This window comes from Protomyctophum bolini (assembly GCF_963924005.1).
Source record: "Protomyctophum bolini genome assembly, chromosome: 8".
In the NCBI taxonomy this organism is placed as follows: domain Eukaryota; kingdom Metazoa; phylum Chordata; class Actinopteri; order Myctophiformes; family Myctophidae; genus Protomyctophum; species Protomyctophum bolini.
This window is the reverse complement of record NC_137869.1, coordinates 15274445-15292924: the sequence shown is the minus strand read 5'-3', so window position 1 is coordinate 15292924 and position 18480 is coordinate 15274445. Positions and strand designations below refer to the sequence as shown.

Genomic DNA, 18480 nt, shown 5'->3' with positions numbered 1-18480 from the left:
ATAGTTTAGCAATGGTTGCTATGCAGGTCAAGCATTCTTCTTTCTAAATTTGTACTTCGACTTCATTTAACGGCACAGCCTGATGTCATGGATGGACATTTCAGGATTGCATCACTTGAGACTTGATTTAATCTTCCATGAAGAATCCAATGCATCAACCCTCATTCCATCTCTCCCTTCCTGAGATATGACTGGTCATGTCATGAACCTGGCCTTTATCATGATGCCCTTGACCTGTGTGCCCCAAACATTAACCCTGCCATAATAATAGTGACCAACCTGCAGAACGAAGGACAGGGGTTTCATTCCTATCTTGTGAGGATCTCCCGAACTGACATCAATCACCCCTTTAAATTATTTCTGCACTCCCAGAGATCGGTGTTCAACTGTTCAATAAGGTATTCAGCTGATCTAGCCTTAGCCTTAATAATTACTGTTGTTAGACTTACAAGAGATGTAATTTACATCTCTTGTAGTCTAACTGTTGTCCTACAATACCTTTGCAAAGAGGGTCTATCCAAAGAAATCTAATGAATATATAGGAGGTAAACATTTGAAACATGTTAAATAGCTACAAATATATAGATGTGCTATTTTTGGAGAAGGGATTGAAGTGTAGAGAGCTACTGTAAAAGGATGGGGCCCGTGTACAGACCACTGGGGAACCCCGGTCCACAAAGTATACAGGGTTTAAGTAGTTAAGATGGCTGTGACTACGTGTGATCTGCTCAGGGATGAGAGGGGCGACGCTCTAATCGCCCTCACCCAATTCCCTTTAGACTGATATGGCACCTACTGTAACAAGAATCCCAAGAGCAAAGCACCAAGGCTACTACTGGGAACAGTCAGTGATTAGATCTTTTGGGCATTGTTTGCAACCCTAACAAATGTCGGTGAGAAATAATTTATTTGAGATGCACTCCTCTCCAAGAACCCACTGAGAGCATAGAGTCACTGTCTGGTATACAGTAGCTCTAAGGTTGTGACACAATTCTCGGTTTTAAAATGATTTAGCGAAGAGCTTTACATTAAAGAGCATTATTAAACACAAACAGGAACTTGCGCATAATGTGTAATTGCAGAGTAGTAATACCCTATTGGCCTGAATATAAGACTACGTATTTTTTCAATGGAAATATCCTAAAAAACAGCGTTAATCGGGGACTAGACTATTTGACATTCAATGTTCTTTTCCCACAAATGAGGTACTTAGCATAGATACAGAGACAAACATTAGGCTCTATGCACATACGCCATTTTGGAAAGAACTTAATTGGGCCCCTTCCCTATTTCCTTCACAGGTGTCGATGATACTACGGTAATTAAAGCTCTGTTCCTTTCTGGTAAAACAGAGTCAGGGCATGTTAGATCACTAGAAACACTCTGCGACACCAGTGGGTCGTCCTTGAGTGGGTTCCAAATGGCCCTGTATAGGTGTGTACCTTACGGGTCCATTTGGTTCCTTTTATACACTCTCAGAGTTATGGGGATCCTTGAAAGTAAAATGTTTGAGAGCCACTGTACCTACCAGAAGTAGTCAAGAGTTCTTTCCAAAATGGCCGCTACACGTGGGTGAGGTGGAGAAGATCACCTTTGCATAGAAGCTATTAGCTGTGTAGGGAGGAGAGGTTTGTGTCTGTGGGGACATTTATAAGCGATGTCCAGGTTCAGATCAATGTTTCTATATACATTTACATTATTGTCTGTGTCTATTATGATTTGTTTAAGAAACAATAAAAAGACACACAGATCCCAATGTCCAGATAGACCTGTGCTGGATCAAACAAGGCTTAGTAGAGTTGAACAAAAAGGTCTGCACACCAAATAGCTCCTGTAGAAAGGATTTATTTATTTTCTGTGTTCGTTTACCATGTTCTTTCATCTATTATAACAGGATCTACACTTGCGATAAATAAAATGTTATATACAACAACAAATATTTGACAGGAAATAGATGGCGAGAGGGTAGAAGCTACAAAAGAAAGGCAAAGAAAGAGTTGGGGTGAGCAGGAGATCAGAGAACAGTCTTACCACCTCCTACTGTCAGGTGATGGACACTGATCCTGGATCAGAGTCCAGTCTTATTATCTCCTTGACTCCTTCTGTCAGGCGAGGCGACACACACTGATCATGGGTGTGTGCTATATGTGTGATGCACAACCGGCAGGTAAGATGCTTTGCAAGTATTTCTCTGTGATAGCCCTTGTTTGGTCATGAGCCTGAGCCCCTTTTTTGTAGGTGACATCCGGGGAGCACAGCTATCTCTGTTTCCCCTCCTTTCCACTCTACTCCCCTTCTATGAAGGTAGTATATTAAGAGCCCTTTATTGTTTATTTAATTTTTTATATTAAAAATACCTTCTAGGTGTGGTTTGGTGATGATGTAGCTAAAACATAGTCCAATGCTGTTTTTGTGCTCTCCCGGGCAGAACATGAAGGCTCTATGATGGGAACCCGACCATCCCCATAGAAGGGGGCTGTATATCTGGGTTCATCTGATCACCCAGAAAGGACTTTGGTCTTGATTATGAGGAGTAGACTTTAGTCTTCATTCTGTTCCTCAGCTTAAGAAACGAAGAAAATCCCTTTAAAACCCATTTTTGTATTGTATATTTTGTTGGCCAGACCAAACCATTCCCTGTGGTCTTTAACATGGCCCACTATTCCAGTTCTTTGAGAGAACGCCTTGCGCGTTCAGATACTGAGCCTGGCCTATAGTAACGGCTGACTCACACTGTAGCATACACAGCTTATACCCTACAGACAAAACGCTGTGTCCCATATTGTCGAAGGCACAGATATTAGCTTTTTTGCTACGTGTGCCCCTCTGTTCCCTTTTTCATTCAAATACAGTATGTCTCAGTTCCATTTCATGTAACCTGAGTTTTCTGCTCCCTTATATCCTTTTTTTTTTTTTACTAAGTTTACTAAGTGATTGTTTGTCTTTTATAACTTAGCGTTCTGAGGTTGTCGTCTTTTTTAGTCCATGAGATGCTTCTATATGCTGTATTTAATGTTTTTTTGTTTTTACTCTAATGCACTGCTGTTTGCGCACCATGGTGCTATAAAGTCCAATATATTATTTTGTAGTGTGTAGCATGATTATTCCAGTTATTCCAAAGCAGTACTGCAAGTTTCTCCATATGCAGTGGCTGCACAGCACTGGTGTGGTGGGAAATATCAGGCACCGTTTGGGACGAAGGTAAGCAACAAAAGCTCAGCTACGCTTAGCTGCCACCTGCTGCCTCAGTTTCTCCCTCCTCTTCTTTTCCGTGAGCCTGAAAGGAGATGATAAAGTGCACTGGTTTGTTGTGAGTAAAAGGTTGTTTTGACATTTTCTCTACAGCCCCCTGTCTCCCTAATGTTCCCTTCCCACTAAACAGGTGCCCCGACCAACCAGTAGAAGTTGCTAGTGCAGCGACAAGAACGGCTTTTAGTTATCATTAAATTAAGTTATGTTTATTTCAGTTATGGACAAATTTGTAATGGTTATTTATAATTTTATCTTACTGGATATTTGTTATCCAGTCCAGTATGGAACTCTTGCTCATACTCCCCTGACCATCAACAACTAACATCTGTAGCTTCTGTTTGAACAACTGGCCTATATAAAAACATGATGAAAACCCAGTCCTGTATAATATCATGATGAAAACACCTGCGGTTACGAGCCTCCACCAGCTCGCTGAGCTGGTCCTGAGCGGCTCTCAGCTCCTCCAGACTCTGTTGGTAGCTGAGGTCGGCGGAGCCCGACCGCTCCAGGACGGACACCTGGTTGGACAGCTCGCTGGTCCGATCCCGCAGGCGCTGGATGGATGTGTACAGGTTCTCATCATCCTCCTCCTAAAATCAGACGTACTATTTATTTTTCACATGGATGGTTCTATTATTATGGATGTTGTGTGCACAAGTGAATCATGACAAGTTTCTAATCTGATTTAGGACGAGAACAAGGCACTTGATGACTCCTCACTGTGCAGTGTACACATAGAAGTAGGAACCATTCACTCAGCACCTTACAGTAACTCAAAGGGTTGCTATTGGATAATGTAAATACTTCAATGTTAAAGAACCAATTCGTATACGGCATAAGATTTAACAATTCAAAGACAATTTGAATTACACGGTACCTTAGCGTTGACGATCTCAATGTGGATCAGAAGAGATGCCAGCTCCAGCTCCTCACTGTAGCTGTTCTTCAGCGGGACACTCCTGTAGCCTAACAGCAGGCAATGCGGAACAGATATTAGATTTGTCATTGCATATTATAACAACAGGGGGTGTCCGGAGTGTTATGGTTCTCTCATAATGTTAGAGGTCTGTGACGAGACAGCTCGGGTTTCTCAGGTTTGGTTGTGGGAAGCCGGCAATCCATTGAGCTGCTTTGACTGAATGAAGTTAGTACCGATGTTAAACGGGTTGTAAGTTATACTGTAAGATAACGATCATTGCTATTATATGGAGTATTTGTTCAGTAACATCTCCCATCTCTCCAGCTAAACCAGAAAATACTATTTCAGGTCAGGATACCAATTTTGTCTAATCAGCAAAGATAATTAATACAGTATAAACAAATGAAATTGGAAGTTATGAAAAAATAATTGCAGACAAATTGAGACAGAAACTGAGACAGTATAAAAAATAAAAAAATATAATTTTAAGATCTGAAGAGACCCTGTTATTGAACGCACACACACACACACACACACTGGAGGCTATTCTTACTACTAATTAAACATTTGTTTTCTATTTTATGTAATGTCTTGAAAATAATTGTATATTGTTCTAAAAGAAAATCAATTTTCTATTTTGCTCACCATTACCCACAAAAACTCTCCTCCCTCCACGCACATGCACACGCACAAGCACACACACCTGTTCGGAGGGAGCGCACAGGGTAGGTAGCCTGGGCCAGGAAGTTTGGGTCACTGAACATGTCCTCCTCGTAGACGGTGAAACGCAGGAAGGTGAAGGCCGGGTTGTGGATGTCAAACACAAACTGTTTCTGCACCCACACAGGGTTCAGCCCGTTGTCCGCTGTATGGGGGAAAGAACGTGACAATGATTCTACAGGCTTTGGCATTCATTCAGCATGCAAGCGGATTCAAAGTCACAGTTTCTCAAATGTTGAGATACTACTCCTCCTAGGTACACAGTTTTAAACGTTTATATTTTTTCGGATATTGATTTGTGAACAATTTATCCTATGTTCAAAAAAGTTAAATGTGGACACTGCCATACACTTATATGTTTTTTTTATTGGGATAACGCAAAACAAAACAAAGAAAGTCACGGTGTCTCACCTACAACATCGGTCTTACTCTTGCTGCAGTCATATTCAGCGCCACCTATCTCCACATCCACAAAAGGACAGACGATGCTGCGGCCGTTCTTGGGCAGATGGCGGGCTCCGAGCACCTGACACACACGCACACAGCACATTATGGTCAGATACACAACAATACACTATCAGAATCATCAGCCTAAAGGTCATTACACACTGGCGAATTGGCGACGCGATATATTCATGCGAATAATTTGCATTTAAAAAAAAACAATTGAAGTCCATGCAAGCTTCCACATCAGTGGCGAATGTGCGAATGTGCGAAAATGCGACCGTTTTCGCTCTTTATTTGTTCGCTCTGGTGTCGTATTTTGCCAATATTGTATTGATAAGGTTGATATAAAAACAACAATAATACCGTTCATGTTCATTCAAATAAACATGCTTTGAAAACACACGTGGCCTTAACACGGCCGTGTTCGGTGGTCAGATGGGTGGGCCTTCGACAAAGTTCGAGATCGCCAAGTGGGCCCTGATCAAGAAATGGCTGGGATCCACTGAACTAAGGAAAGGAAAGGTACTATATTTACCCAGGGTAACTGGACTTGTAACTGGTAACTTGAACTTGTTTACAGCCAGGCCCTGCTCATAGAACATTTCATGGTAGGGGTTCAATGCCTTGTCCAAGGGCACTTCAGCGGTGGTAATTTTAACGTGCCGGTCCGGGGATACGAACTAGCGACCTTCCGATATCAAGACCGCTCCGCAAACCGTTCGGCCACCGCTGAGATGGAGAGAAGAACACAGAGGCGTCCTGATTGGTGGATCTGACCTGTAGCTGGATGGTGATTGGCTCCACACGCAGGGAGTCCTTGTCGAACGGGTCGAAGGACTCGTCCCTCATGATGTCTGGCTGTGGCACGTAGCCACTACCTCCACCTAGCATGAACAGCGCCTGGTTCAGCTGCATGGGCTTATCTACAAACACACACACACGTTTGTATTACTATACTTGTGACATCTTACGACAGCATCTAGATTGGCTATTTCCACTATTGAATAAAAATCACACGGATGTGAATTGAGCGGTGCCTTTTATCATGATGGTGATGATATATAGATCCACTAAATCTCCCATGACAGTAAGCACAGTAACGGTGCCTAATAGACACACAAACACACAAAGTCACATGTCGGAGCGGTTACAAAAATGTAAATTATTATTAAATTATGTCAGTCATTTCTGTTATTCATTATATCTGGCCTGCATCGTTTGTGTTTTAGAAAGCTAAAAGGCAAACAGAAATATATATATTTTTAAATATATTCTACTGTTCAATGCCAGAACACAATGAAATGGCCACACAATTTGCCAGCCCTAGCACCGACCCGGGGTCTGGAAGTTGAGTGCGACCAGCTGGGATCCGCAGAGCCACATGGGGAGCGGGTCGTAGTTGGAGGAGTCCAGCCTCTGTCCTCGAGGGTAGACCCTGGACAGCTGGCGCCTGTTGTACTGCAGGAAGCGCTTCCCTCGGGCCCGCGTCGCGAACTTCTCCGCCTTGGTCTCCGGGAACGAGGACATGTCCCTGTAACAGGCCCTCTCCGTCCCTATCTCTGGGAGGACAGCAGGGTGGCAGAGACCACAGCACATTATGAGAGGACATGTCCCTGTAACAGGCCCTCTCTGTCCCGATCACTGGGAGGACAGCAGGGTGGCAGAGACCACAGCACATTATGAAAAAGCACCGACTGCAACACCACGAGTCACGGTTCAAACCATCCTGGAACATTAGCACGCAAAAACAGTAGCCACAGTTGCATCAATGAAAAAAAAAAACAGTTTGAAATCCCTGCCATTGATGTCATTGACAGAGAGAGAGAGAGAGACAGAGCATCCTTACTCTCCTCGTTGAAGGGGACAGGTCTGCAGTAGACCACCAGCTCAGACAACTCCACGGCTATCTTCTTCCTTCTCTCCATCTGCTTCTCCTCCTGCATCTGTTACCATGGAGACCAGTAAGGGCATACACATTACACACACATCTGTTACCATGGAGACCATGGCGGCTCAGTAAGGGCATGCACACACAAAGTGTGTGATTCTTTCTAATCGCCAGTCTTTTTTTCAGTCCAACCCGAGGGGAACCGCCCGCGTATAGAGCGGAGCTTTGGAGGAGGAGCCGAAAGTTTGACTTTTGAAATAAGCGCTAATGGTGATAAATAAATAAGCACTTTTCTAATCTTAAGATTCTTAAACATGGTTTTAAATGCCACACTGCATATTTATTCAGTAAAAATCCCTTTAATAATCTTACTGTTCCTGTGTGTCAGTGGTGGAAAATAGGGCTTTAAGCAACTAGTAGACTAGTAAATCCACTAGACCTTGTTGGTACTAGTTGACTAGTTGATACGTTTTATAGGCCTCATGATCAGCTAGATTATAGTTATTGTCACCAATGTACACAGTTTTATTAAAATAAATTATAAAAATAGAAAACAACTAGTCTAGGCAACTAGTCAACTAGTAAAAATCACCAGAAGTGAAAGCCCTAGTGGAAAGTAACTAAGTACATTTACTAAAGTGTGTCCAAATTTCAATTCTTTTTACTTCTACTCAACTACATCTCAAATATAAATATTGTACTTTGTTTTTACTCTACTACAATTATTAGAAAAAGTTAGTACCGAGTTATTTTGTTGATTTTGATTAATACCACTTGGTACTTTTGTACTTTTACTCAAGTAAAGTTTGAATTCAAGACTTTAAGTAAGTATTTCAAACATTGCAGTATTGATACTTTGATACTTAAGTAAAAAATGTGAGTACTTTTTTCCACCACTGTGTGTGAGCGAGGTGAAGTGAGGTGCAGTGGAGGTGAAGTGCTCACCCGTGCGTCTGCGCTCTGAGCAGCCTCTCTGATCTTGGCCACCCAGCCGGTGAGCTCCTCCAGGGTGTCAGCTGCCACATCCAGGGACTGAACCGGGTGAGAAGACAGGTTCTGGGAGTGCACGGTGAATACGTGGGGCTTGGAACTCTTCCCATCCTTCAACACCACTGGGAGGAGATGGAGATGGAGGAATGGAAAGACATGGAGATATGACAGAAACACACTTTAGAAATGCATGGCATGAGTCTTGCTCAGTGGCATGATGACAGGCGATGTCATTATAGGCTGGCCCCTAGACCTATTTTTGCTCTTCCTGGACCTACTGTGGATTATACCAGGGACTAGTTGACTTGGATTTTAGTTCTTCCTTGAACCACCCATGGACAAGGTATACTTGACTTCATTATACCAATGTCAGCCCTCTATGCGTCTTACACGGACTGACTCCTTGCACCTTAATCCATGTCCTAGCACTTTGAATAATGTCCTTAGTATAATGCACACTGCACAGTACACAGTGGAGTCATATTATGATGTATGACTCCACATTTAAGAAGGGTACACAAAGTTTGGTGCTGATCAGTCCAGCGGTTTGTGAGATTAGCTCATGACGGGCAGACACACAGAGAGACCCTCTCATAGATGGTTATAGGCTCTTGTAGAGACACACCGTAAAGAAATGCCTCCACTTTCCACAGAAGGTGAAGAAGATGGAGTTGTTTTCCACACTCACCTACATGACATGAGGGTACGTCAATGAAGCCTTTGAGGAAGGTTCCCAGCGGGCTGTTCTCTGTGGCCTGAACCCAAACACAAGGAGGAACATGAATGACAGAGCTGTGACAGTGTGTGTGTGTGTGTGTGTGTGTGTGTGTGTGTGTGTGTGTGTGTGTGTGCGACTGTGCGTGCGTGCGTGCGTGTGTGCGTGCATGTGTGTGTGAGTGTGTGTGTGTGATCAACTGATCACATACCACCACTTCATTTTCCGGCTCTGGGGTGGGACAGCAGGGCACCTCTTCCACATAGTTGGCCGGGAACCACAGCTGCTTCTTGCCTCCGTAATCACCTCGCCACCTAAGGACGAGGACAACATAGATATCATTGATAATGAATGACAAATAAGACAGGTGGACTCTAGTTCTTGTCGTTTACGTCGATTACGTTTTCGATTCACTGGACTGAAGTGTTTGCTTTTTAAAAAAAAATATATTTTGCGTATTAACAACTTGAGATCTAAAGTTAAATAGTCTGAATGCCGTATTTTATACTTTGTCTGCAGAATACCCACACACTCACCAGCCACCCTCCTGTTTGTCTACGTTGAGGATGAGGGCCTGCTTGGGGAAACACAGCTCGTCTTCCCTCTGAGCACGGTAGTCATACAGTGCCTTGACTGTGCACTGCAACACACAGGAGTGTGACTTCTGACATTCTCTCAAAGACACAGTCCTGCACTCGGTTAACATTATTGCAGTATTTAAATCAGTGGTGCATAGGCACAGTGGGGGTGTACTTTGAGATTTTGCGACATACAGAACCATACAAAACGTTTATTTTTATTTTAGTTATTTGTACGTTTGTGCACACTAATTTCCCAGTACAGAGGAAAACTCTATGCCCACTAAAGCATAAACCGTCGTCCGAACAGCAGATCTGGACGGTTTAAGTTAAACTTACCCTTGCTGTGGGCATCTTATTGGCCTCAACATAGAAGTGAGGAGTGCGAACTTCATATAGAGCCCCGTAATCAAGCTCCTGTAAAATAAAGGACAAATACGTTTCAACCTGTTGTGGGAATTCTGGAACTACCTGTTTTGCTCCCCCAGATAGATTATTATGGCATGTCATGGTATGTTTTATGTATATCTTGTGATATCTTGTCATGTCTGTTGTTTTCTTGGATCTGCTCTGGTAAAACCGGGGACCACCAGGGATAGAAATGGACCATTATGGGTCTGTTACTCAGAGAGTGTCCAAATGAGAGGATTTCACGGTGTAGATTGGGGCCCCAGAGAGAAAAAAAATACTGTATCAAATGGGGGTCCATGGCCTTATCATGCATATCAAACTGGCGGAACTTGAAATGAAAAAGGGTTGAGAAACATTGGTGTGACTGACGGTGGTGCCCATGCGGTCCAGGGTGTCCTCGTTGATGGGGTAGCGGAGCCTCATCTTGCGGTACAGAGGGTGTTTCTCATAGTAGCTGACCAGGTCCACCAGGCTCTCAAACTCCGCCGAGCTGCCCAGCATGAACAGACGACCCTCCTGCTGGATACGACAGTGCTTGATCTTACCCTCCGCCCTACGGATGCACAGAGGGAGGGAGAGAGGTCCACACCACCATAAATACTAGACTCTAGTCTATTCATACTGCAGACAGATTTGATACTATTGGAGTATCCAATCTGCAAAAACAAAAAAAGAATATACCAAACAAGCTAAATTGATCTACTATCTTTTGTTTTGTTTTAAAAGTTATTTGTTGTGTTTTAGATTTCACTTTATTTGCGCGCGCGCGTGCGTGCGTGTGCGTGTGTGTGTGTGTGTGTGTGTGTGTGCTCCACCTGAAGGAGATGGCAAAGGAGTTGAGCTCGGAGCGCTTTCGCACCAAGAAGGCTCCATCCCTGGGCACCCGCATCAGCATGTGTTCAGCCTGAACGCGGGACAGACTGGAATGGAACCATCTAGAATACAGGGAAAGACTAGTTAACCTCCATGTTGTCTCATTCAGTCATGCATTGACTCAGTTCCCTCACACTTTCACGCAAAGACAACTCTGGAAAGATTAGACTTTTTGGAGATTCCATTATTACAGTAGGTCAAAAATACAAAATGTTGTTAATTTAATCGACTGGAGAACTACTGGATCTAATTTAAATAAACACAAATGACTCTTTGGCAGATTATTTATTTTTGACTATATTTGAACATTTGGGAAGTTTTACCCAAAACCGGTGCATCGATCAGGCTCTAACTCATACACACATGGCAATAAAGCAACTTCACACACATTTCTTTCCTATGCTATCGCTCTCCCAACACACACTCTTCTTCACGTCTCACTCTCTGCTCTCGTGTGCGTTGGGCTGCGGCACAGGGCTGCCCAGCCTCATCTCAAACTCGTTGCAGCGGAGCGGTGTGTCCCTGTAGTGGCAGATGAGGCGGTACAGGCTGTCGAACACCAGGTTGTCCGTCAGGTAGAAGCGCGTGAAGCCCGACTCCTGGCGGGAATGGATCCGGCAGTGCTGGACGCGTCCGGAACGCCTGGAAAGTTTGGAAAAAAAGGAGGTTGGAATTAATTGGAATTGGAATTAATTGTGTTTTTGTATTATATATTTTTGTACAGTGTGTTTGTCATGTATGTAAAAACATTGCTGTAAATGTTCTTTGTTTGTATACAGGGCGCCATTGAAAAAGAGACCTTGGTCTCAATTGCATTCCCCTGAAATAAAGGTTTCAATCAAAAACAGGCGGAGGGGGGTGGAGTTCATACATGTTGGTACCGCTGCTCTATACCTTGAGTATTTCTCTAGTCTCCTCATTATTCATCCCTACTTTCCTCCTATTATTCAAGGCCAGAAAGTAGTTTCTTGCCACTTAGTGAGTGTTCCCGCAAAACGTATGCATAACATACAATGATGTCATGTGCACATCCTCGCTAAAGCCAGACGCGAAACAGCCATTGGCAAAAGAAGAGTCTGGCTTATTAGCCAGGCTAATCCTCTATAGTAGTGGATCCCAAACTTTTTAGCCCGTGACCCAAAAGAGAAATTAGATTTTTGCACGGGACCCAACCTAAATAGCAGATCTACAAGCTCACAATGTGGCGGTTCGTACTGCGTTATGAGCTTCTAGATCGTCTATTTTCATCTATTTTTGTTACTACATTTGTTGATTTTACTGAAATTACTGAAAGAAATCATTGAATTTTGTTTTTAATTAATGAAAATGATTGCTTTTTTATGTTTTGAAATAATACTAATTAAAAAAAATATGTAGGAAACAAATATAAAGGGACCCACAATAATGTATCCGCGACACAACACATGGGTTCCGACCCAGTGTTTGGGAACCACTGCTCTATAGGACCGGAATTGCCATTTACTGGTGAAAGGCATCAAAGCAGCTACTGTACATGTAGCTACAAAGCATGACGCACCAGAACGATAGGGTGTAGTCTCCCACAAAGGTCTCGCTCTCTCGGACCAGGAAGGTGCCGTCTTTGGCCCCCCCCTCACAGTACTCCTGCAGCAGTTTCTCAGCCACCTGGCGGCCATCGCGGCCGCCTCCCAGCTTCCCGTGGAACCAGCGCTCTGCACAGTGCTGCTCATTGTTGTTACACTCCTGGTGGCAAAGAGAACCCGAGGCAAGTTTGAGTTATAATTTGGGCTACACGTTTGAGAAAAGTCCACAATGGACAATTATGTTTATTGGAAGGCCTGGAAACAATATGTGGCACATGTGGAGACTTTCATCATAGTTTAATAGTTTCTTATAGTCCTCTCAACATTAACATCGTCATCAGCATTATCATCAATGCTATCTTACTTCATCATCAAAATTGTCATCATCATCTCTACCTCTTTTCCTTCATCCTCCTCCTCTTCCTCAGTTGTCTGGTAGTGAGATGTTTCCTCTGAGTAGTAAATCTTGTTACGGGTCAATACAAAGTAGTGAGGAGTCCATGTCTGAAACACACACCCACAATAACATCACCTTCAACGCTGTAAAATGCTCTGACATTGAGCCTCTTCCACCCTCTAGTGTTTACACAGAGAAAAGCAACGAGCGTTCAAAACACAGAGAATTAAGCTATGGTTGCCAGTTTAGAGCTAAAAGTTTCACAGCATCTATCGCAGACAAAGTGGTGTTGAGATTACCTTTGGAAATAGATTCATTGCTAGATTATTTATTTATATCTATATTACTTGTCTTGTTTGCTTGCAAAGTTATACTTTATTGCTATCCTGGGATCAATACCATTTTCAGGTTTCTGATCTGGTCGGAGCTTTTACGCTGACCCGACCGTGCACCTCTAAAATTATTCCCTTGGTTTCAAATTAGTTTCTTTCGTTTTTCGTATAATAATCGTTATGTGGCAAGACTAGCGAGAATAAACTATTTGATTCACATTAGGTGGGGAACAAAAACAATGCGACGCCAAGTGGAACCTACCACCGGAACCACCGTTTCTTTTTTTCCACCCCTTTTCTTCTAGACCGGATCGCACGGCTCGGTTTAGAACAAATACTAGGTTTTCCTCCGAGGTAGAAGGTCTGGTGATGCGAGGTTACTGTATTGCTGGTAACACAAAGACGTGTACAGTACACACTGTAAGCTAGTAGTGTTATAGCTTGTATAAAAGTACTAGTATTGCTTCCCATGCCCGTGTAACACACTTGTGCACGCACGTCACACGCACAGTCGCACACACACACACACACACACACACACACACACACACACACACACACACACACACACACACCACACACACCACACACACTCACACACACACACACACACACACCAATGCACGCTCACATGATCGATAGGGTCTTCGAGGTACAGGATGCCGTTCTTCTGTGAGTTGCTGATGTCATTGTCAGACTGGCTGGCCGAGGCCACCTCTTCATACAGCGTCCCCTCCACCAGCTTCTTGTGCTGTGTGACACATTGACATTGTTGAGCTTTAGAAAAGGCTAGACTAATTCACCACTTAAACCCTGTATGGTTGAGCGGACTCCCTCAGGGCTCTCTACTAGGGTATTTTCTATTATTGTGGGGAAAGCTTTCATAGAAAACGAATTGACAAGCTCACGTGTTGTGGTTAAGCTATATGCGACTGCGTAGGGCGCATAGCGAACACACACAGTCTTCTACTTCTATGCTGCTAAGTGGTAAAAAAACGATTCTACTTGGTCTGTGTCTCATATGACGGCTGTGGACAACCGCTTACCAGTGACATCATCATTAGGCAGGCTTTTTTTTCTCCAAACAATATATATATATATTTTTTAGATCATATTATAATGAGCATTAGTGAGGACCAATTATATGAAGATCGTTAAGGGACAGCGTGTGTGTGTGTGTGTGAGTCTGACCTTGATGAGGATTTTCCTGCGCAGCTGGTAGGGTGAGGGCAGCTCCTCTGCGTTGGTGTCCACTGGCTTGGTCAGCAGCAGCTCCCCAAACACCTTCTTGAAGTGAGTAGCCATGTTCCTCTGTTGTACCACGCTGCAGTGGTCCTCTATGGACAGGACCACAGGGTACCTGCACACAAGGGTTACTCTGTTGGGTACTCTGTTGCACCACACTAATAATAATAATAATAAACTTTATTTGTATAGCACCTTTCATACATAAATGTAGCGCAAAGTGCTTCACAGGGCAAAAATAGAATACAATAAAACATAAGTAGTTAAAATGATAAAACAATGGCAAAGAACAAAATTGAATATAAGAACATAAAATAAATAAAAACAAATAAAAACAAATAAAAACAAATAAAAACAAATAAAATAATAATAAAGACACCACATGCAGCAAATCAGTCAGGGCAGGGTGGGAACGTGCAAATTAAAACTCAATTAAAAGCAATGTTGTAGAAGTGGGTCTTGAGCTGAGCTTTAAAAATGTCTACAGAGGCTGCCTGACGAAGGTACAGTGGGAGTTTGTTCCATGCCGACGGCCCATAGAAGCAAAAAGCTGCTTCCCCGTATTTTTTAGTTGCCTTTTTTTTTTACCACTACAGTGGTCCTCTATGGACAGGACCGCAGGGTACCTGCACACAGGGTTTTGAAATTATTATTTTTTAGTATGAATAGGCCGTAACACTAACCAATGCCTTACTCCAACACAGTGTCCTGTCCTCCTAAGATACTCACTCAGATGTGATGAAAGCATGTTCTTTGATCGTATGCAGGACGTCAAGGAATTTGATCTTGGAGGTCAAGGTGTGGCCGTGGTAGATGATTGGGAGGTCGTCGGGCCCGTCCCAGCAGTCCACTAAAAACCAGGGGACAGGTGCCACAAATCATTATTCCTCCAAGCTAAGACTCTTCTTTCTTTTATCTTTCATTTTATTTATTTGAGATGCTTGCCTTTGAAACAAGAGGGGGCATCCGCAGTTCCGCACATCAATAATTTACACTTTTTATGCGTTTGTAGCAAAGCTTGTAAATAAGATAAGAGGCCTTTTGGTTGTACCGTTTGTGGCAAACACTTCTAAATATCTAAGACCCACACAGAAGAAACCCCTTTACCTGTACTTTCTTTCTTCTCCTGCCTTTGATCTCCTTAACCCCCACCCACCCCCCCTCTCTCTTTTCTTCCATTTCTTTGTTTTTCCTGGAAACATGACAAGATGGGAACTATGCACAAAAACACATTTACCCACTTTTTTTTACCTGTAAAACTGTGATGTGACAATAAAGCTCATTCTGATTCTGAATGTCTCTCACCTTTCCAATCTGTTTGTTTAAAGAAACAAACTGCCCAGCCCACTCTAGTTTTTAAAGAAGAAATAAAAAAACGTTTGGGAGGCTCTCACGTTCAATGCAACGGCAGCCCATCCTCAGACAGCGAGCGTAGGCTTCAAGAGATGACTCGCTGGAGAACTGGTCGCCTGTCAGATACCTAGGAGAGACAGAAAGCATACAGGTGGTGCAAAGGTTCACAGACCTTTCCGTGAAAGGCAGAGGGAGACACAAACAGAGAGAGGAGAGAGATGGGGAGGGAGACGTACGTGTTGTGCGATGAGGAGATCCAGTATTGGGACAGGGGTCTCCTCATGTCGTCGGGGACAGCGGGAGAAGGCCGAGGCTCACACACAGCATTCTCTTTGGAGAACAGGAAGGTCAGGAACTGGGAGGACATTTTGAAAGATTACCTTGCATGTTCATAGCAGGACTGCATCGATTACATTTTTGATTCATCGTGTGTGTGTGTGTGTGTGTGTGTGTGTGTGTGTGTGTGTGTGTGACCGTGCGTTTCACCTCATCAAGTTGTAGCGTGGGCTCCATCTGGGCTCCACCCCTCAGGTATCCCATGAGGAAGTCCCTGACGCGACCCAAGTCGGATGCCCATGACTCCTGTGAGAGACAGCGTTATAATGCCTACCACATCATTACAGAGTTGTGTTATCGGCAGTGCTGCTGGAAAGTACTACTTCAATACTTCTACTACAATTATATGAAAACTTTAGTTACTAGTTAGTAGTTACTTACTTTGTAGATTTTGATTATACAAAACAGTAACCACTTCAGCCCTAGATACATTTCGGCCATTTGAAAATAGCTGATCAGCAATTTTCTAAATATTTTTCATACATTTTGAACTGTGAAATAGGGACCTTCTTCACAATGACTATACTTTTACGATCTACATTGCAGTATTGATACTTTTACTTAAGTAACACATGTGAGTACTTCTTCCATCACTGGTTCTTTTGTCTGTACCTTCTGGTCCATCTGTAGGAACTTCTGGAAGTCGTAGAGGGAGATCTGACAAAGCTCTGGCCTGTCCACATTCCTGCAAACACAATGATTTAGAGCACAGTGGCGTCAGAGAGAAAGAGAGAGAGAGAGAGAGAGAGAGAGAGAGATAGAGTGAAAGATGGAGAGAGAGAGAGTTCCAAGCTGCCAGATGGCAGAAGAAAGGTGAAAGGTGGAGTGGTAGAGCCAGAGAGAAGTGCAGCTGGAATGTGAGAAAAAGATATGCGATAAATTAAAAGGGGGGAAAAAAACATTGTTGTTGTTTATCTCAAATTATACCTTATATTTAATATTGTATCAATTCAATATAATAATGTATATTATGTAGCAGAGGTTAAATCACAACCCATGTTTTTGTCCTGTACTACAGAGAAGTATAGGCTACACTTTGTCCTGTACTACAGAGAAGTATAGGCTACACTGCACACTGGCATGGTGTGTCAGTTAACCCATTTTCAGCAGGAACCTCTTTTGGTGTTTTAAACATTGTTATAATCTAGCTATTGAAAAATAGCAGATCAGATGCTATTTCTTTTAAATCGTGAAAATATTTATTTCAGAAAACTGGAGGATTTAGAAGATTTTTATTTTATTTTGAGGTCAGGCCTAAATGGGTTAACTGGCACGGTGTGTCAGTTATCTGACATGGTGTGTCAGTTAACTGGCATGGTGTGTCAGTTAACTGACATGGTGTGTCAGTTAACTGACATGGTGTGTCAGTTAACTGACATGGTGTGTCAGTTAAGTCAAAGGAGAAAGTTGACGCACAGGAGGACAAAAACAAGGGAGAGTGATTGAAAGGAGCAGCAGCAGCTGGAGGAGGAACTCACCTGAGGGGGAAGGAGAGTTCCAGCTGCTCGATAATCTGAAGAAGCAGACGGGAGGAGTCAGGTGACAACAGGAGAGAGAGGGAACTGGGAGCAATGGTAACACAAACGTACTTAAGGAGTGGGTGAGCGTGTTTGTGTGCACAAGCGCGCGTGCATGCGTGTGCATGAGGGGTGGGTGGGGGTGAGGGGTTGGAGTGGTTACCATGGGTATCTGGGCCTTCCGCTCGGCTGCTACTCGACTTTGGAATGACCTCCCTGACCACCTGAGAGCACCTCAATCTGTCGATGCTTTTTATATATATTTTTAGCTACACTTGTTTTCCTCCTATGCGTTTTTGATATTTTATTATGCAAATGCTTACCCCGTGTGCATTATACTGTATATTTTTGCAGTACTATTATTAGTGTGCACCTGTGTGTGTAAACACAAAGTCGTACTCACACTCCTTTGTGCGTCAAACATCAGTGTTCTGTAAAGCTGTGCAAAGTTGGGGTAGGACAGATCACTCCTGGCCTCCACTTCCTGCACAGACAGGAAGTACAAGTGTTAATGTTAAAACTTGGAACAATGGAACTTTTATTTTATAAAGAAAATGCCACCACTTGTCACTCTATAACTGAACTGAACTGAATAGTGTATGGTTTGTCTCAATTGGAGGTAATCAGAGTTAGATTTGTGTTGCATCAGAATGATCAAAGTTATGTTTTTCTTTCATTACAATTAGGGATGGACCAATGTAAAATTTCTGGCCAATGCCGATAACCGATGTCAACATTGCTGTTATGTTTAAAACCGATATCTGTATAAAAACAAGTTCAAATGTTGTCCTTTCTGAAAAAGGCATACAGTATGCTATAAACACTGAATTTCAAAAAAGCATTGCCTCTTTATTCCAAAACTACAGATGCACCGTTATTGAAATGTTGGCCCATATCCCAACAAAAAAACACCATGCATGTAGTATTCCAACTTGTTGACTCTTT

General features: G+C 43.0%; 1 protein-coding gene across 1 annotated transcript in view; it reads right to left on the bottom strand.

The window, feature by feature from the left end:
- Positions 1-1829: 1829 nt before the first annotated feature.
- The window catches only part of LOC308320345 (1-phosphatidylinositol 4,5-bisphosphate phosphodiesterase gamma-1-like), a 29307-nt gene continuing 12656 nt past the window's right edge, over positions 1830-18480 (bottom strand). The window contains exons 6-32 of the mRNA XM_080770668.1: positions 17939-18019; positions 17497-17531; positions 16631-16703; positions 16169-16264; positions 15919-16037; positions 15724-15809; positions 15059-15179; positions 14276-14444; positions 13716-13835; positions 12752-12859; positions 12331-12515; positions 11235-11435; positions 10736-10855; positions 10290-10473; positions 9849-9926; positions 9468-9571; positions 9143-9245; positions 8905-8971; positions 8172-8338; positions 7185-7281; positions 6673-6897; positions 6116-6261; positions 5303-5417; positions 4875-5036; positions 4130-4218; positions 3658-3842; positions 1830-3277 (exon numbers count right to left, since the gene is read on the bottom strand). Of these exons, the coding sequence (XP_080626794.1) occupies positions 3217-3277; positions 3658-3842; positions 4130-4218; positions 4875-5036; positions 5303-5417; positions 6116-6261; positions 6673-6897; positions 7185-7281; positions 8172-8338; positions 8905-8971; positions 9143-9245; positions 9468-9571; positions 9849-9926; positions 10290-10473; positions 10736-10855; positions 11235-11435; positions 12331-12515; positions 12752-12859; positions 13716-13835; positions 14276-14444; positions 15059-15179; positions 15724-15809; positions 15919-16037; positions 16169-16264; positions 16631-16703; positions 17497-17531; positions 17939-18019 (3297 nt within the window). The 3' untranslated portion in view covers positions 1830-3216. The remainder of the gene's footprint in view (positions 3278-3657; positions 3843-4129; positions 4219-4874; positions 5037-5302; positions 5418-6115; positions 6262-6672; positions 6898-7184; positions 7282-8171; positions 8339-8904; positions 8972-9142; positions 9246-9467; positions 9572-9848; positions 9927-10289; positions 10474-10735; positions 10856-11234; positions 11436-12330; positions 12516-12751; positions 12860-13715; positions 13836-14275; positions 14445-15058; positions 15180-15723; positions 15810-15918; positions 16038-16168; positions 16265-16630; positions 16704-17496; positions 17532-17938; positions 18020-18480) is intronic.